This window comes from Ictalurus furcatus, chromosome 7, assembly GCF_023375685.1.
Source record: "Ictalurus furcatus strain D&B chromosome 7, Billie_1.0, whole genome shotgun sequence".
Lineage (NCBI taxonomy): Eukaryota > Metazoa > Chordata > Actinopteri > Siluriformes > Ictaluridae > Ictalurus > Ictalurus furcatus.
The window spans coordinates 33,749,882-33,770,791 of record NC_071261.1 but is presented as its reverse complement, the minus strand read 5'-3'; the positions used below and the strand labels follow the sequence as shown (position 1 = coordinate 33,770,791).

Genomic DNA, 20,910 nt, shown 5'->3' with positions numbered 1-20,910 from the left:
ATCTGTACAGCTTGGAATCATTTTTAGGTTTAGGTTTACACTTTATGGGCATGCCCAGAGGGGGCGGAGTTAAAGCAAACTGTGATGTGCTTAAATAATATTGATATAACAGAACATTGAGGTGTTTTTTGGTTAGTTTTTTTTTTTACTGAATTACGCCTTTAAATCCGTGATTTATGTTCTGCACATCATTGTTACCTAAATGAATGTATTAACCCATGCTGAGTTTCTTGGCCCCAGCTCGCACTCATCCATCATCCATCCCTCTCTTTCTTCTCCTCTTTGTTTCCCAGATCAGCTTCACAGGATGCGGCATTAACCCGGCTCGATCCTTCGGCCCTGCGCTCATCTCGGAAAACTTCGCCGATCACTGGGTAACAAACCAGTTACACGCACATGTATACGATATAAACAAACGTCCTTCATGTTTACATTTACATGTGCTAGCTAGCACTGACGTTTAACTGTCTATTAAAGAAAATAACACGTGGTTTGGTTCCGTGTCTCAGATTCTGTGTCACGAGAACGTCGTTATTTTAATTTCGCTAAGAGACCTTTTAGCAATTTTTAGTGTCTAAGTTCGCTTTGTGCTAGTTTTCCTTTTTATCTTGGAAGGTAGCTTTGGATTTCCAGCAAGCTCTAGCATTTGACTTACTTTCAGCATCGTAGCTCTTCAGTATTTTAGCTACCGTATGTATTAGCATTTTCAAAATTCTTAGCCTCTGTTTTTACTGCTGTTGGTATTTTTAATGATTAGATCATTTTCTGATAAAGTTCTCTTTATGTATTTGTTTGTTTACGTCTTAGTTACATTTAATTTAGAATGTATTTTAATCCTTTTTTTTTAATCCTTTTGGATTTTTCTCGAGCCATACTTATTGTTTTTTATTTAAAGCAATGTTATGTATTTTTAGTGTTTGTGTTATTTTGAGCTATTTTACATACTTTTGGCGTCGTAGCATTTGATTAACATTTTAGCATTTTAGCTACATCTTAGCATTTCAAAAATTTTTAGGATTTTTTAAAAACCTTGTAGGCATTTTAAAGTATGTAGTCTTTTTTCTTAATTTGTAATAAAATAATATATTTTTTTATTCATTTAATCGATATGTTCTTTTATTAATCGGACATTTTATTAATTACTTTTCTGTAGTTTTAAATATTATTATACTATACAATACTATACTTTTATTAGCACTGTAATAATGTTTTATCCTGCTAGCTTATCAGCTAACTACGGTTTTATGTATAAATCCACATGTGATGCTGAACATATGTGAGAATACACACCATATATACTTGAAATAACCACCATCCGGACGTATAACTAGAACAGTGTGCGTGCTTGTGTGTGTGTGTGTGTGTGTGTGTGTGTGTGTGTGTGAGAAGTGTAAATATTGAAAAGCAGAATCAGACAGTTAAGCGTGTTAAAGTAAAACATTTACAGTTGAACACAATGTATTAGACACACGTCTGCCTGTACGTGTTAATCATAAACCATTCAGGATAAAAAAAATCCACAGAAATGTAGAAAGCTATTTAATGAGAGTTGAATTGTTACTACGAAGCAGCGGTTAGCAAAGAAAGACATCGATTTACATCGGCGAGCGATGGGATAAAGTCCAAAAACATCAAACTTAGGCTATACAGTGTGCTGGGATCAGCCGAGACGTGCTAACTGTCTGTCCGAAGTTTCGCACCTGACCTACGAGGCTAACGTAGCTAACAGATACTAGAAGCTAATATCTGTAAATATAAGAACGTTTGATATGCACCTTCACCACCGTCAGTCATTTCATGTTGAAATCTTCTAAATCCCAAAATTTCTTGGTGCCCCACGTTGTGACTGTCTCTGCACTGTCCATTACAGAACCAGTTCTGACCTGAAAACAGATGTTATTGGTCTATACTTTGTACTGGTTTTGATTTAGCCCCTTAATATAGTATAGTTTATTATGGTGTGGCCCAGATGAAGATGGGATTCATGTAAGGAGGTGTTTATGTAACATTTATGGAAGGAGTCTCCAGTGTCAGCACTTTGTACCAATCAGAGTTAAAGCTGTATTATTGGACATAAAACGTTAATTTTGACAAAACACACACATTTACACCGTGAAGCCTGGATGGATCAGTCAGTATCTCCATGTGTTATGTTTCATCATTGAAACTGCTTTCAGCCAATCAGAACACTCCGTACTGAGCCTATGTTAATGAAGCACAGCTTTTGATAGTGATGTTTTTTTTTGTAGGTTTACTGGGTGGGCCCGATGTGTGGGGGCGTGGCTGCGGCACTCATCTATGACTTCCTGCTTTACCCAAAGATGGACGATTTTCCCGAACGCATGAGAGTTCTGGTGTCTGGACCGTCGACTGACTACGACGTCAACGGACGAGACGACACACCGGCCGTCGAGATGTCCTCGAAGTGATGATGGAAATGCTGTTCTCGCTTTGAAATGTTCCGCTGTAGAGTTGGTTCTTTTTTTATTGTTCCGACCACCGGGCTTGCGGTGGAAACTCCAGAAGTAGATGATGAGCGTCTTCAAATTCAGGGCGTCCTTATCGACGTTCCCTTTCTCCCCAGGTCCAAACCCTGATACTGATTTTGAGTTTTATTAAATGACGATTCGATTCGAGCCAAAATCACCTTTTATACTTTCCCATAACGCATTCCTGCGATCTGATGCAATTTTCTTTCTTGAAAACAGGAATACTGAAAGCGAGCAGATTAGTTAGCAAGTCAAATGAACTAGCATGCAAAGTTCAAAGTAATAAAGATCTTCACGCAAATTGTTGTGGTCATTAAGGCTGTATTTAAAATCGCATTACAAAATCAAGTTCAGTGTTTATTTTTGACTAAAATAAATGATTTTATTTGTCATGAATGATCCAGTTCCTGAGTGTATCATACACTAAAAGCCTTAAATTACCTGTAAATAGCTCTTCTTTTCTGTTATTGATTTACTTTTCCTATAAAAAAAAAAAATACTGTTTGTTGCAGCAACATTTTTAGTTTTCTTTCTTTTTCAGTTCCTGCTTTTTGTATGTACCTAAAATTTATTTTAAAGAATTTTTTTAAAGAAATTTTAGTTGTAATAGTCTATAATTTTTGTAAACAGTATTTTTTTTTCTATGTAAATGACTGTATTGTTTTACATTTTGTACTTGAGTAACATTTGAGCACTACGATTTTCCTTTCCTTCACTTTTTGTAAGTAAGTAAATAAAACGACCAAAAGTTACAAACTCGTGTGCTTTATTATTTTTATTTATTATTTCACCAAATGACATTCTGTCTGATCATATGGCATTTTGGTGTGTTTTCGGAGTTATGAAGGGTTTGATACCTCAGCTCATTAACACACCATGCATGTGGATCAAATAAAACATTTGTAAGTTTACTCTAACAAGCAATAAAGAAAATGACCTCAATTATCCAAAGTACTTCAGCGACAGGTTGTAATAAGGTTTATCTACACAGTATACAGTATTTATTTTATTAGGAACACCTGCTCATTTACTGACCTACAGTTATCCAATCAGCCAATCATGTGGTTCTGCACAACGCATAAAATCACGCAGATACAGGTCAAGAGCTTCAGTTAAAGTTCACATCACACATCAGATTGAAGAGTCATTGTGATCTCTCAGATTTTTTCAATGTTTTGTGCATGCTGAGATGCTTTTCATCTCACCACGGTTGTAAAGAGTGATTATATGAGTTACTATATCCTTCCTGGAAGCTCAAACAAATCTGGCCATTTTCCTCTGACCTTCATCATCAACAAGGCGTTTCCACCCACAGTCAGCGTTTTTGTTTTGCGCACCATTCTGTGTAAACTCTAGAGACTGTTGTGTGTGAAATTCCCAGAAGATCAGCAGTTTCTGAAATACTCAAACCAGCCCATCTGGTACCAACAACCATGCCATGGTTTACCTTTAGAGATCAGAGTTTTTCCACCATTCTGATGTTTGATGTGAACATTACCTGAAGCTCTTGACCTGTATGTGCATGAATTTTATGCATTTTGCTGCTGCCACATGATTGGCTGATTAGATAACTATCAAAATATTATGGAAAATTGTCAGTTAAAGTTGTAGGAACGAAAACATTCTCCGAACGAGGATTGGACCATAACATCACAGCTAACTCATTTTTATTTAGGAACCCGTTTAGAGTGTTTCCTGCTCTAACACACATTCGTGGAGTGTGTTTTAATAAGGCAATGACAGAAACAGGGCCTTCATCGTCGTTATACACGCGTACAATGTAACAAAAGTCCTCGTATCCTCATATCCCGGGTCAGAAGGAAGCTAGGGTCAGCCATGAGATGAGACTATCCATCGAGACGAGAGAAACCATCGAGGGTTTTGTTTGTTTAAAAATATTCTGAGATAATAGAAGCTCAGTGTCAGATGTAACACACACTGAAACATCAGGAAAGACGAGTAAAAAAGCATCTTCTTGCCAGCAGGTTCTCCACGCTTGAACAGGATGGAGTACTGGAAGCACCACTTGAGATCTTTCCACTTCCTGTTTAGATTCCTCTCAGGACACGAGCATGGGTCGAGGAGGAGATGTTCTTAACTTAAATACCAAGTGTTTATACTGTAAGTGCTTTAGTGTTTTCCACAAGTGTGTGTGTGTGTGTGTGTGTGTGTGTGTGTGTGTGTGTGTGTGTCTGTATGTCTGTGTGTCTGATACTTTAACATATTATTACAAGCCCTGCTGGATACGTTTGTGTGTAATGAACCCCACTGAAGGACACTGAAATAAATCTTTTTCTGTTTGACAGAAATTGCTGAAATTTGGCACCAGGTCACTTTCTGTCACTTTCTATTCAACCACATGGTCATTTTTCTCAGTCCTAATGTTTCACACTTGTTTTCACCTGGAGTGTGCCAAAATAATGAATATTTTCTACTCAGACACATCTTCGTCATTTACCTAAACATTACTGTGTCCTGACTCTCACTGAGTCTACGGTTTAATTCTGATTCACGTGAAAGCCATGTTCAGTCATGAAGTCATGAAGACTGAACAGTATGCTCATGTGTTGCCTCTTTAGTATTCAAGGTAACTCGGCAAGACCTGGCCACTGAAGTGGGACGATTTGCAAAGAGTTCTTGGACCCCGCAGATTGCTGCTTGTAGGTGTAAGAGCAATAATTTGGAGTTTGTACCACACACTTACTCTGAACCCTTTCTGATATTAATGGTTCTTGGAGGGAACTTAAAGGTTCTATGTAGACATCTACAACAGTGTTTCCCTACTAGAAATGATACCACATAGAACCCTTAATTATCCAATGAACCCTTAAAGAAACCTTCAAAGAACTCAATTTTCTAGGGGTGTACCAAGGAACAAGAAGATTCACGTGAAATGCCTGACAGGTTCAAAGGATCAGGCTTTAACAGATGTAGTAGATTATTACTTTTGCAGAGTATTACTTTTGCACTCCATCCATTTGGCTAATATAGATAACAAGCAAATCATCTTTCCTGGATAAAGGACAGGGCAGCATCATGTGGAAGTGGAAATTGCAGTGACCACGGTACCTGGAACAGATGGAACTCTGACCATTAGCTCAGTATAATTTAGCAATAAAGCATCTGCAGCCATTTATTAGATGATCGAACACGGTAAACATGGCTCTGATTAGATTTAGCCACCCAGCTTAATGGAGCAGTGAGCAGAACCACAAACATTTCCTAGGAAAATAATCCAGCCCTGAATTTATCGCTTAACATTCTTTAGATGATGGAGCAAGCTGAGGGATGTTTCTCAAAATGAAGAACATGAAGTACGGACTTGCGTCCTTGGGAAGAACAGAGAATTAACATTTCAAGACTGAACTCTCACGTGCACGATGATGGAGAGTGCACCAATACGTGTTTGAGATGCTCTGTGTACTCATTATTGCTCAATATCTCTGTCTCCGGCTGAGTTCACCACTCGACCGCTAAGGACAGCACAAAGGAGGCTCACGTATCTATCATCTACCTATCTATCGCTTGTACACCATTTCATTCATTAAGTTAACTTTAAAAAGTAACTTTATGTGTCTGAAAAGAGTTTTCTGCCATCGCAATGATGTAGCAAAGAATCATGGGACTTTTATTTCATTCTCGTTGACAAGTCACCAACTGATGCATCCTCTGTGTGGACATGGGCGATAACAGAGGCCTGACTCATTAGTGACGAGATTACTGAGTGTATAAATCTCCAGGAATGTTTCTACAGCTAAATCATATGCAGATGTCTCACACTTCCAGGTCTTGACGGGAAGTTGATGATGAAATGTTGACCGCACTGATGAAACTCAGCGTGCTGAGGGGTCAGATGTTTGGGTTTCTGTACATTGCTCCATTGAAGCCATCGGCTAAAGTTAGTCAGGGCTGTGTTTACCGTGGTCAGTCATCTAATAAATGACTCCAGAAGGTTTATTGCTGAATTACACGGAGTTTATGGTCAGATGTCCATCTGTTTCACAGGGTGTGTGACGTCATCATGTCCTAGCAACTACTCCGCTATCAATGGTGCTAAGTTTAAATTCACACAGAATGGAACCTGAATATTGAAAGTTAATTACTGAAAGTTTTTTCAGCTTGGTTCAGGTATAAACGTTGTGTTGTAGATTAAAAACTGAAGATATGATCCAGAAGGATGGAACAATTTTTGAGACAAACAAAGATGTAGAACTTCTGTTGTCTTCCAAGGCAAAGAACCCTTAATTATCCGGTGAACCCTTAAAAAACATGGAACACAAAAGCTAAAAGTAAATTTCCTGACAGGTTCCAGATATTACTTCACACTTAATGCTACTTGCTAGTTTGCACTTCTGGTTAGATGCTAACTGCATTTGGTTGGCGTCGTACTTTTACACTGCTTAATGAAAATAAGGTTGAATCTAATAATTTAATCTAATCTAATTGAATGTAATATGAAGAAGAAAATAATGCCTAAAGCAGTAATTTAAGGGTTTCCTCAAGAGGCAACAACAATTAGGTCCAAAACATTGTTAAAACGGTATAATCACCACATACTATTAAATCCTTCAAGAAATTATCGAATACATATTTAAATAAACGATTAAATAAAGCATTTGTGATGTATGTAGATGTGTATTCAAATATTTAATGATATTTGATTATTTGTATTTGATTTTACTTTTTTTATTAAGCAATCTTCATAACTCCAAACATACACAAAGTGCTAATTATTTGTTTATTTTGGGTACAAAAGAAGTTACTAAAAACCGCATGATGGTTCTGAGAAACGTTAAAGCTTGATTAATTGAGAGAGCATCTTGAGAGACCTACAAATTGTTCAGCCAATCGAATTGAGAGACCAATTAAGAATGAGTGACGTAGCCACGGGGTAATTGTTTAAATTACAGAAGCCGCTGCTTGGTTGATGTACTGTAGGTGATCTGGTTGTGTTAGCTGTTGAGTTTCCCATGATGAAGGAGCTGCAGACTTTAGTGTTTTGGAGGACTGTCCTTGCTGAGCTAATTGGGACAACCATGTTTGTCTTCTCTGGTATTTCTGCAGTAATTGGGAATGGAAACAACAGTTACCCAGACCAGGAAGTAAAGGTAGCACTAGCATTTGGGCTAGCCATTGCCATTTTGGCTCAGAGTTTGTGCCATGTAAGTGGAGCCCACCTGAATCCAGCTGTCACACTTGCCATGTTGGTTAGCTGCCAGATTAGCATGTGCAGGGCTTTGTGGTACATTATGGCCCAAATGATTGGGGCTGTGATTGCTAGTGGAATTGTTCTGGGATTAAGACCATCTGTGGTGGATTCACTTGGGCTAAACAAGGTGAGTAACTCCTCTCATGCAGAGATGAGGTCTGATGAGCTTCACTGGGTGTAAATAATATCTGCACACTACTGGAAGGGCTTTGACCAAAAGGAGCTGAAAATAAAACTGGTCTTAAAAATGGAAAGATTTAGTTACTTATTAAAGCATTAGTGGTGGTGTTGGGGATATCTGTTCAAGCTGATTAGTTTGACTAGTAGAAGCCTTGCTCTCCAGCAATAGTTGTGAAATTGGTTTGGCCTTGAACAGTAGTGTGCACCTAAATAAGCTTATTCTCAATCACCCAGATTAATGTGCCTTAGTTGGCTTCTGTTTCAGTTCAAGTTACCTGAGCTTTGCAGACCCTGTCTATACAGACCTGTTCCAGAATGTACAAACCTGGTGTGGCAGTGGATGCTTGGTTGAGTGTTACCTGCTGGTTTGACCTGATTCCTGTCTGCAGTTAATGCTTGCCTATGCCTCCTGCTGCCACACCTGGCTTCATGCTAACTGTAAAGGTGGGGGAGGGGTGTCTTTTGTTTTTTGGGGCTTTTTTCCCCCCTTTCCTCCATTCCATTACCCCTTTAGCATCTGGGTTTTTTTTACAAAGTGCAAATGCAGATCACTGAGAAATGGCCTGCTTTTTAAATTTGGGTTTTAAAATGCAGAACCATTCCTTGTGTGAAGTGCTAAACAGCATTTGAAGGTTAACTGGACACCATTTGGCAAACATCCATTGTAGCTTACCATGTAAGGGAGGGAATGCCTTGTGACTAGCAAAAGCCCACTGCTGGTTAAAATGCTAACGATGTTGCTGTCATTTGTTCTGCAGCTGAATGGTGTCAGCCTGGGACAAGGCTTTGGAATTGAGTTTCTCCTCACACTCCAGATGGTGCTGTGCTTCTTAGCAACAACCGATAAAAGGAGGGAAAACATCACCGGTTCAGCTCCGTTTGCACTTGGGCTCTCTGTGGTTGTGGGTCACCTTGCAGGAGTAAGTTGTTGAAAGCATCCCAGATGAACAGCCAAACACCTTAACATTGCTTGTATTTAATCCAATTTCTGTCAACAGATCAGTTATACTGGATGTGGAATGAACCCTGCTCGATCTTTTGGTCCAGCTCTGGTGTCTGTGGAGTTTGAACACCACTGGGTGAGCAGCCTTGCTTGTACAGAACCTGCAGTTGTGTTAACTGCTCATGTTAAGTGTTTAAAATACTTAGCATATGCTTAATGGAAGCTTTCCTTGTAGATAAGGAACATGTGGTGTGTCCACCATACCTGTGGATGAGCTGTTACTATAAAACTGAGAAGTTGTTGGAACAGGGCATTAGTTATAAATAAACATGTGATCTGCAGCTGCACTACTGTTGGAGCTGCAGTTATAGAAAATTAACATCTTTTGACCAATCACAATCCAGAACTTGATGGCACTGGTGTAAATTTAAATAAGCTTAAGATCTAGATTTAAAACAAATAAACCATTGGTACAAGAATCCTAAATTTCTGTATACAAAATTAAAAACTAGCAAAAAACCTGTTAGTCAGGACTTGAGTCAGAAGGCATCTCATGCATGAAACCTGATGGGTGCTAGATTTTGGTTGGAGATGCTACCTCCAGGAAGGTAGCTTTCAAGGAAGGAGGTTGGTGACCGTTTTCTCTAGAGATCTTACCCTTGACTATAAATCTGGTCCTGTGTTTTTGTCCTCACAAATGAAACCCTCAGTGTATTGTCCTGTCAATCAACTGTTCTCTTGTTCCTCCATCTCCAGGTGTTCTGGGCAGGACCACTGTGTGGTGGTATTGTAGCTGCACTTCTCTACGACTTTGTCCTGTTTCCTAGAGGTCCAGACCCTATTGGCAGGTTCAAGGTTTTGTGCCATGGTGTTGAGGCTGCAGCTGCGGAGCTTGAGCCCCTGCTCGGTGCAGAGGGTGATGCTCCTGTAACTGAGGATGCCAAACCATAAATGGGCTCTTCCAGGTTTCAAAATGTTTCAGTTCACTGATGGAAAATAAACCTGTAATTAATCAATCCAGTGACATTCTGTGGTCATTTTGTTTGTTTTAAGATGTATGTAAACACCCTCTGACCAATCGGAATTCAACAGAAATTCAGTGACTACACTTCCATGCACATCAAATTCCATCTAAGGTCTAGACTCAGGTTGTAGCCATATTCTGAATATGTTTGGGTATCAGAAACCCCTGCCTACATGGTTAAGTAGGCTGGAGTAGCCATTCCTAAATACCTAGCCTACAGCTAAGCATGTTAGCCCCCACAATTCCTTACAAATGGAGTATACACAGATCTTTCAGTAGGCTTTCTGAACATGGTGTTTAGACATCTGTTGTACGTAATGGGCATAATCCAGTGGTGGGGATTAGTGTATATTGTCTTGATCTAAATCAGGTCACTGTATTTACATGGCTCTATATTTTGTAGAATAATACCCTATTGATTACTTGAATATTGTTTAACGTTTCTCCAACTCTGCAGCCTAATGGTAAACTTCACTTGGCTGTGCTGTGTTTAACAGTCACTTATTCTGTATTTGAGGGTGAAACATTACTAATGTGCATATAGAACGTTATATCCCATTTTCTAAATCTATTCAAAGCATGTCTGCAATCTTTTTCTTGTGATGTGGCAGTTTTTCTTTATCTTTCTAGCCTGTTAATGTTTAGCTTTCATATTTCCATTAGCAAATGAAATTGGTAAATTACCAAAATAAATGAAAGGCTCCTATTCTCATCAGACAGATGACTCTTTTACAAATGGGAAGGTAATGACATTTGTAAAACAATACAGTAGTTATGATGTTTGGCTGTGTCTCTGTGCTCTATTAGCAATGGAAGGGAATCAGTGCTAATGATTTGAAAGGAGGATAATGTTTCTAGGTTGGATGGAGGAAGTAGCTGGGGATGTAAAAAGTCCTTTTACACAATCCGGTTATGATTTAGCTGAAGTTTGGGAGAAACACCATGCTGGAAGCTCAACCTGCTTCTTAGGTAATCTCCTATAAAGGTTTTCAGATTAATATTCATGAGCACAGGAAGTGATGTTTCTGAAACTTATCCAGTTGACAAAATGCTAGTGAAGAACTTGACCCTGTCCATCTCACTGTGTGCCTGGTACCTTGATCTAATGACAGGATGTCCAAACATTGGAATGTTTCAGACATTTCTAAAAGGTTAAACGCAGAGAAATAAATGTGTTGCTGCAGTGAGAGGGTGGAGTATGCATTAACATCTCCCGAATCTTAAGTTACATCATTCTGGACACACCAATTAATCAGTATTAATCCCTGCTCATTGGCGAGTTCTCCAAAAGCTAGTAGGAATAATAAAAATCATCTTAATTTACAAGTTAAAGTAAAAAAAAAAAAAAAAAAAAAAATTACAAATTCAGCCAATAAATAACTGCATTACTATAAAAAGATATAAAGGAAATACCGAAATATAAATTGTTTGGATAAATATAATTATTACTAATAATTAATGATCTAGACTATTATGAAAATGGTATAAAAACATAAACAATGTAACCTAAGGTAAACAGTGAAAGTGAAAAATATGTTTTAGTTGGAATTTTTTTTTTTTAATTATCAGTCAGATTGATGTTTATTGATGTGGTCCACAGCTTTGGTGCAAAACAAGGAGAAATTTAACACTAGACGATCTTCAGATCCGATTTAGAACATGGTTTATCAGGCAATGTGATCCGTCTGAGACTCTGAAGCTAACCAATTCAATGTAGCGAGCTAGCTAAATAATCCAGCACCAGTTGAAGTTATGTTCGATGGGAAACCTTACGTTGAGAGAAGTTTATGTTTCTTAGGCTAGCATGCTGTAGAGTTTCAGATACACCACAGAATCTAAAGGTATGTCATAATTAGTACTGCGTAAAGTGGATGTATGTGGAAGCTTTGTGGGATTTTTCGCCGTCACCAGCCAAACAGAAACATAATCGAGACGCAGGCGAGCGGTTAGCGGTTTCTCTAACATTTACTTCAAGCAAGGTCTGGCTCTCGAGGCGGCTTTCATCACAGAAGTCCATTAGTTCTATTAGTTCCATTAAAAACCACATCTTATTACCCTAAAAGCCATCATCACAAACCCCCAGCCTCCCGTAGGGCCAATAAAGGCGGGGTAGAGGATGTAATCTTGCTTGTGTTGCGTCTGTTGCATTCTCACTTAGAGAAACCAAAGACTCGTGCTGAAGTTTTATTTGTAGTTTTCTCCAAGTACATTAGCAGTTATACATGCAAAAGAATTTGTACTTGACAGTAGGCTGATTACGTGGTGACTGATTTCCTCAGTTCCAGAACCCAGCAGGTTAAGGTAGATGGGTCTACTAAAGTAAGATCACCTCAGGGATGTGTTCTATCACCATAATTATTTATTTTACATACTAATTCCCGTTTAAGTACTTTTATGAATAGATAAATCATTAAGTATGCAGACAATACTGCTTTAGTGAGCCTTTTACATGATGGGGAGGAAGAGCATGGGCTTGAGCTTGTTTTGGTTTTTTTTAAACTGTTGTGAGAAATCAAATCTTCTCCTAAACATCTCCAAACCGAAGGAGATGCCTATTGATTTCAGAAAGCAGAAAAATCACATTCTACATTAATTAAAGGGGAGCCAGTTCGACCAGTTATAAATTATAAATACCGTAGCATAGTGCTTGACCACAAGCTTAACTGGGACATGTTCTTTAAAAAAGAAAAAAAGAAAAGAAAATTGAGGGTGTGTGTGTGGGGGGGGGGGGGGGGGGGTTCCTGTTTTTAGGGTCCACTGTTTTAAGTGATAAAGTAAATTATCAGGTCATATGGACTACGGTGGAAAATTATACTGAACACTTAAAATGGTAATCCAAAATGGCCCCAGAGCACCAAGGGTTACTTCTATCATATCAATTGCTTATTAATTATTACTGTATGTTTATCACCTGAATTGTTTTTTTATGTTCTCTCTTTGGAATTGTCTTTATTTTATTTGTAAAGCACATCAAGCTTCTATGTACTTGAATATCCAAGACGCAATGCGTTTAATTACTGTATATACCTATTAAACACAATGAATGCTGTCAAGTAAAGCATTGCTGTTCTTTTATCTTGTGTGATATCGGCTGTGGAAATCCATTAGCACTCAAGCACTGCTGTTAGCAAAAACCGTAAGTGCTTCCAGAGCAGCAGGCCATTTAGGAGATTTGTTTACTTTTTTTGACGCATCTAATGTGTGTGTGTACAAGATTATAAATCGACCAGATCAGAGAGATACGAATAAACAGATTGATATCCTGTTCTTTCGCTCATCATTTCCACACTTGCCACTTCAACATCTCCTACCCAGGGTTCTTCAGTGCAGAAAGCAGAAGAATTCCACCCCGAGTTCTCCGAGTTCCGTCTCTCTATGCTGTAGCTTTACAATTTTCCTTCACTGGAAAAAAGAGGCCCAAACTTGTTCCTGTTCCTAATGTGCACAAAGTCGAGCTCCATGAAGACGTGGTGTGTTGATGTTGGAAGAAGGTCGAAGAACTCGAGTGTCCTACACAGATCCCTGACATCAACCCCACTGAACACCTTTAGGATGAACTGGAACTGGAGCCTCCTCACCATCACAACATCCTCAACCTCGCTAACGCTCTTGTAGCTGAATGAACACAAATCTCCACAGCCACGCCCTAAAATCCAGTGGAAAGCCTTCCCAGAAGAGAGAGTAGAGCTCATTATGATGGCAAAGACAGAACAACTCAATAATAATGCCCATGGTTTGGAATGGAATGCTCAGTGGTCAGGTGTCCACATACTTTTGACCATATAGCGTACACGCCCACGCCATTTTCTACTGTATTTCTACTGTTTTTACAGAATGTACTGTAAAAACCTTTCATACTTACGTGGTGGAGTTTAAAATGCCGAAGGGTAAAAACATAGGTGACGTTTAAAAGGAGGAGCGATGCTTTTTATTGAGTTTTATTGAGTTTCTAGCAAAGGTACAGACTATAGACATGTTATAGTCCTGTCATGTGACCTGCTAACGATCATCGCTGCCACAAAAAGTGGTTATAATAAAGGACAAAACAATCAGTGTGTGTTTAAATCAGGTGTGTGTAATACGCATGGAGTTTTTAGTACGTGGTGTAGACACGCCCACGTCTGTTATTTTTTGAGGTTGCATACCCCGTGTGATTCGATGAGAACTACTACAGGCGTACTGAAGGACCTAAGGAGGTCGTTAGAGTTGTACAGTATGTTGCTAAATGTAAAGCTATTCGTGTCAATGTGAATCATTCTAAGATGACCGTCACTGGGCAGCGTGTCATTCATGGGCTATAAGTCATGGAAAATTATTTCCAAAAAGAGCAACCTTCATATCTACGGGTTCGGTTTAAGACGATGACATGATGTCATCGTTGTACAATATTTTACACCGTACTTTACATACTTCATAAAACACGTATTTCACTATAATTCATTTACTCTTGAAATGAATGCAGATTTTTTTGTGTGTCTCTCTTTTGAGTTCTAACCAGTTTTCTCTATATTATCGCCCGTCTCCGGTTCTCTTCACTCCTGTGGCTGTTAAAGCTAGCTTCCTGTCCTAGCCACCACCCACCCGTGGTTTATAAGCGTCTGCTTAGCTAGCAGTGTGTCAGTAACGGACAGAAAACTCATCATGGTTAAGGAGCTCAGGTCTGGCGCCCTTTGGCGAGCCGTGATCGCAGAGTTTGTCGGAATGACGCTTTTCGTTTTTATGGGTATAGCATCTGCCATTGGGACTTCAGAGGACGGCAGCGGTCCAGAACAGGAAGTAAAGGTAGCGTTAGCGTTTGGGCTGGCCATCGCCACGCTGGCTCAGAGTCTGGGCCACATCAGCGGAGCGCATCTTAACCCGGCCATCACTGTCGGCCTGCTGTTCAGCTGCCAGATCAGTGTTATCCGTGCAGTTTTATACATTTTAGCCCAGATGTTGGGAGCGGTCCTGGCTAGCGGCATCGTTTACGGTATTCGTCCTAAAGATGTCAAAGTTCTGGGGCTCAACGAGGTGAGTGACCAAACTGTCGTCTCTATTCAGAACCAAGTGTAGTTTTTCCACATTAACACACCCCCTTCAGGTTCTGGGGGTCTGATAAGTACCTGATGGTTTGGGTCAGAGGTAAACAGAAAACAGTACGAACTTGTTTCACGTCAATGAAAAACAATAATCCTGGTTTGTTTTATGAGCTTTATAAAATTTTCAGAGAAATGGAAATTGGAAACGGCTGTTTGTTTTAGTTTCCTTTTTTCTTGGAATGCACTGAAATAGGAAATTCATATTCTCAGTTTCTTTTATAAGCATTAGAAAATCCAGCAAATTTTACAGATTTTACAGGCAAATATTCATAAATCCAAATATGAAAAAAATGCTACTGCAGGACATGAGTCGTGAGTCAACCTGAAGGTGCAAGTCGGCTATTCTACAGACTACTCTCCGGTTAAGACGTGTACACTGGAATTTGGTTCTCATAAAAGATTTTAAAGGGATTAAAAACATGCAGAAAGAAATTCTGGATGAATTAAATATTTTTTAATTGCAACTCCTGGAAAATCCCGCTGATCCTCTTATTATTTTTAAAAGGCACGAAGTGTTCATCTTCTCTCTTCTTGCTACTTGCTACCCAATAATCACTGATCCACATCATTCAAGGGTCATTCAAGGTCGTGCATTAATTTTAGCCTCAAAATGAAACTGAAATTTTAAAAAAAAACAAGCAGATAAGAGATACGAGAGCTTTTATTTTTTTTATATTATTGTTTTGAAGCCAAACATCATCTTTGCATATACACGGACACACAAGCACAAAAACTGGTCATCTGGAGCAAGAAGGTCTAAAACAAACCCTTTCTGTTGTTGTGGCTGTCAGGTTGTGGACCCTTTATGATTTTAACCGGTTAGAACAGGAATTAATGTGTTAATTAATTCATCATGTTTGTGCTTTTCTATCTCTCTCAGATTGCTGAAAATATGACTCAGGGTAAGGCTTTCGGCGTGGAGTTCCTGGTCACCTTCCAGCTGGTGCTGTGTGTCTTAGCCACAACAGACAGCCGCCGGAACGACGTGAAGGGATCGGCACCGCTCGCCATCGGACTTTCTGTGGGTTTGGGACACTTGGTGGCGGTAAGCAAGTTTCAAACTTTCTTTAATTTTTTTTTTTAAAATTGGGGGTGGGGGGTTTTGGACATGCTTTTCCTTACTGGTTCTTAAACTTGTGCTCTCCAGATCAGCTACACTGGCTGCGGCATCAATCCTGCTCGCTCCTTCGGACCTGCTGTCATTATGAAGTCCTTTAAGAAACACTGGGTGAGTCCAGTCTTCTTGGATGTGTTCTTCCCTTTTAGACTGAATAATCTTATTTGAATAATCAAAACACCGTCATTCTTTAACAAGCATTCACCATTCACCATTAAAACAGTAACATTCTCCGTCAAACACCACCACAAAGGACCATCATTCTTTACCACACCAACAAACACCAAGAAAGGCCATCACTGTATAACAAACATTCAACATTCTCCATCAAACATCAGCATTCTACACTAAGCACTATCAGGATCTTCCACCAAACACGATCAAACATTAAAAAAACTCCATTGAATACCAACATTTTCCAAAAACCAGTAATAACAGTAATACTCTCACATTGACGTTCTCCATCAAACACCTACGTTCTTCACCAAACCCCACCAAACATAACAAATTCTCCACCAAACACATCAAGCATCAACATTCTCCAATAAAAACACTTTCAGTATCAAACCACCAACAGTCTCCATTAAAGAACAGCAAACGTCAGAATCCCCCCATTAAACACCATCAAACATTAAAATACTCCATTAAACACCATCAAACATTAAACACTCTCAAACAACAACATTCCTCTACCAAACACCATCAAACATCAACATTCCTCTTTCAAACACCATCAAATATCAGCATTCTCCATCAAACATCATCAAAGATCAACATTTCTCCATTAAACACCATCAAACATGAACATTCTGCATCATACACCATGAATATCAGAATTCTCCATCAAACATCACAATTCCTCCACCAAACACAATCAAATATCAGCGTCCTCCATCAAACACGATCAAACATCAACATTCCTCTACCAATCACCATCAAACATCAAAATTCCACCATCAAACACCATCAAACATCAGCATTTTCCATCAAACATCAAAATTCCACCATCAAACATCAACATTCTCCATCAAACACCATCCAACATCAAAATTCCACCACCAAACACAATCAAATACCAGCATACTCCATCAAACACCATCAAACATCAACATCATATAGTTTTCAAATACCAACTAATCAATGTTGTAGTCATTCTTACTGTTGCTATAGAAATGTCAGAGAAACATTCAGCTCTTTTAGGAGAATGTTGAATTTATTCAATTTCTCTGTACATATTTTATGCATTTTGTTCATGCACTGTCTGTCTCTCCACTTGTCTGTCTGTCTATCTGTCTGTCTGTCTGTCTGTCTACAGGTGTATTGGGTGGCACCGATGTTGGCTGGAGTAGCAGCTTCTCTCCTCTATGACTTTGTGCTGCAGCCTCACTCAGAGCCCTATACTAAACGCCTCCGAACCATCAGAGGCGGGTCGGAGTCAGAAACGGCGGCGTTGATCGAGCCGTCCGGCAGCGGGGAGTCGCAGTGGCCCAGACGCTAAACACTCCAACTGTAATTACGTGAACACCTCAGAGAATTCACCATTTCTGCCAACATGTTGTACTGTATGTGTCTAAAGCCGGGTCTAAAACTCGGAGACGTTTTACCTGTGTATGTGTGTGTGTGACCTGTGTGACGTTTTACCTGTGTACGTGTGTGTGTGACCTGTGTGACATTTTACGTGTCAAACCTGGGTTTCCACGTTTGAGGCGTCATTCGATTTTAAATTCTCATAAATCACCGAAAACTTTAATAAACAGCCCCGACTTCACTTCCACTTCACCCCAATGAAGTAGTTCATGCACTCCACAAGTCACATGTTCAGCAGGAAGCTGTGTCATACGAATTTCCTGAAGATCTCAGGAAGAAGAAAAAATAAGAAAGGTTCTCACTGAATTTATTTTTCTTTGTTTTCTCTTTATTTGTGTGATGTTGACTGACAAGTACAGCCCTGTTACACAAATTATAGACTCACATCGATTATTAATGTAAACAAAAAATACAGTTTAGGTAAATCATTAGAATGTCTTTAACGTCCTCGTGCCATTAGTATGGATGCTAATGAACCACATTTGGTATTTATATGTTTGCTAATTCAGTGGGGAAAAAATACTCAACCATTTTGTTCATTTCTGAGCAAAATTCAGCAAATAAAAACCGCGGTTTAAAAAAAATTATATTGTCGTATTTTTTTTCGTTGCATTTTTTTTTTTGTTCGATTAAATGTTGAAATTTTTTTTACTTTTTTTTCATAAATTTTTGCATTTTTTTAATTAATTTTTTAAGAGTTACGTGTGGCCTGAATGGCTGAATGGCCCCACAATCATGGAATCCCCCCTTTATTATACACAGATTTTACTTTTTTTTTTCTAATAATTTTTTTTTTTAATAAAGTAAATGTCTTGGACTGTTAAAGCTACTCCTAAGAGAAAGAGAGAAACAATTTTTTTGCTTGTTAAAAAAAGGAGAGAAAAGAAAAAAGAGTGGGAAAATGCACAAAAAGATGAAATTAAATAATAAGGGGGAAAAAAAAGAAAAGCAAAGAAAATAGAAAAATAAAGCTGTGCGCATGCATTTACTCATAAAAACAAATGTCCAAAAATTTCTTTTTTTAAAAAAATGAAAGAAAAAAATTTCTTGACAATGTTTTTTAAATTTTTTTTATTTTACGCCCGGCTTTAAAAGCTTGTGTATGTGTGACCTTCATTAAACATGACTTTTCTTTAGCGTCTTGTTTTCCTGCCTCATCTTTTTGTCCAGTTCACCAGGGGTTAGCGCTGAGAAGAAGCTCATTGTTTAACTCAGGAGACATTTTATGGTTAGCAGGTAAAAAAAAAAGCACACACACACACACACACACACACACAAAACAAAAACATGCTAGTCTCAGCTTTCAGCGTTCACACAGCGGAGGTGTCTTCCTCATTCTGTTTTGCTTGGTCGTGCTGATTGCGTGCTCGTTTACCACTTCAAGGCCACAAGGTTGCACAGTACAATCACACCCCGTTGAACAAAGATGGTCCTCGTCCAGCTCGTAGATCCGAACACTTCTGCAAAAGATATCAGAGCTCTCGAAACAAAATGGTGTCTCACGAACACAGCTTTTTTCAGGAAGGATTTCATATCCTGTTTTCCCACAGTCAGATCCACGTAGACCCGTACTGAGTTACGTAAGAGCTCTACACCACAACATGCACAGGAAAGCACTGCGACGGTTGTTTCATGGGATGAGGAATTAATTGTATAAAAACCGATCTGAGGTCAGATGTTAAATGACGTAGTAATATAATGCTGATCCATATTTCCACATCAGAGCATTATTAACAGTCCGGTAACACTGACGACTGAAAGCTTCGGCTCAAGGACGAGCAGCCGTGCTCGGTTTGGGTCAGGATCAGGATTTTCAGATGTTCTCCTGTTAAAAATTCTCCATCAAACCATTAAACATCAACAAACACCAACATTCTCCATCAAACACCAACATTCTCCATCAAACACCAACATTCTCCATCAAACCATTAAACATCATCAAACACCAACATTCTCCATCAAACACCAACATTCTCCATCAAACCATTAAACATCATCAAACACCAACATTCTCCATCAAACCATTAAACATCATCAAATACCAACATTCTCCATCAAACCATTAAACACCATCAAACACCAAGGACCATCTATTAGATATCACTTATAATCCATCATTTTATTTCTGATTAAACTCTGTTCTATTTTAACTTCTATTCTACGTGTCTTCAGAAAATCTTCCTTCTTCAACTACCTTAATCTGTAATCTGATCTGCCAATGATCACGATGAATATAATCAATAAACGAATATGCAAATCAGTCAAGTTATTGTGTGTGTGTGTGGGGGGGGGGGTATATGTGTGTGTGTGTGTGTGTGTGTGTGTGTGTGTGTGAGAGAGAGAACAGAGGAAACCCATTTAATCGTGAACTGTTCACTGCATGTTTGAGTGATGGTTTATGGAAAGCAGTGATATCCATTGTTCTCTAGAAAGTCTGTAAGTGCGCTGCATCGTGTTCCTAGACACCAGCGTGTTGCACTATAGCCAACTGTGTGTGTGTGTGTGTGTGTGTGTGTGTGTAGATTGTCCTTCCTGTTACCTGCAAAAGAACGGTTCATGGGAAGTGTGTGTGAATAAGTGTGTGTGACATGTCCAGATCACTCGCACTGCAGTAGAGACCCAAACCCGAGGTTCGGGGGATGCTCTTCTGAAATAAGAAACTGTGTGTGTGTGTGTGTGTGTGTGTGTGTGTGTGTGTGTGTGTGTGTGGTGTTGCATGAGAAGGATGTAAGAAGAATGTGTCACTCAAATTCTGCTTGTGTAAGCGTCACACTCAGCAACACCTAAAACTTCAGTTAGGCTCATTTTCCTCTGTTTCACGCTGACGCTGCATAACACACACACACACACACACACACACATACACCAATGCACACGCGCACACACACACACTCACACACCAATGCACACGCACACACACAGTTTTGTATTACTTTGAGAGGTTCTTGTTTGTATATTTGTATAGTCCCTTTTTATACATTAGGGCTGTGTCTGAAATCACACATGCACACACACACACACACACACACACACACACACACACACACACACTTAAAATGGTTCACTATGTAGTAATTGAGAATAATGTATTTACTAAGCTCACATTATTATCCTCCCTACGTTAGACATGTAATCCCGCAGTGAGGATTCAGACCTCAGACGTAGCTACACACTTCAGCGCTATTTAGAAGTTAGAAGTATGAGAGTTACGCACGAGGGGGCGGAGTTTGAGTAAAACAGAGGCGTGTCTCAGTTACACACAATTCTGATCTTGAACTTAAGA

The 20,910-nt window shown here is 39.1% G+C and overlaps 2 protein-coding genes across 2 annotated transcripts in view; both read left to right on the top strand.

Moving 5' to 3' along the window:
• LOC128610566 (aquaporin-1-like) overlaps nt 1-3,227 on the top strand; it is a 9,230-nt gene extending 6,003 nt beyond the window's left edge. The window contains exons 3-4 of the mRNA XM_053629961.1: nt 294-374; nt 2,250-3,227. Coding sequence (XP_053485936.1) covers nt 294-374; nt 2,250-2,429 — 261 coding nt within the window. The 3' untranslated portion in view covers nt 2,430-3,227. The remainder of the gene's footprint in view (nt 1-293; nt 375-2,249) is intronic.
• Nucleotides 3,228-7,265: 4,038 nt separating this feature from the next.
• On the top strand, nt 7,266-18,763 carry LOC128610757 (uncharacterized). The gene is made up of 8 exons (XM_053630174.1): nt 7,266-7,825; nt 8,637-8,798; nt 8,877-8,957; nt 9,578-9,770; nt 14,416-14,855; nt 15,804-15,968; nt 16,071-16,151; nt 17,356-18,763. Exons 1-8 carry the CDS (start codon nt 7,460-7,462, stop codon nt 17,536-17,538), a joined length of 1,671 nt encoding a protein of 556 aa, XP_053486149.1. The 5' UTR covers nt 7,266-7,459; the 3' UTR covers nt 17,539-18,763.
• The last annotated feature ends 2,147 nt before the right edge of the window (nt 18,764-20,910 follow it).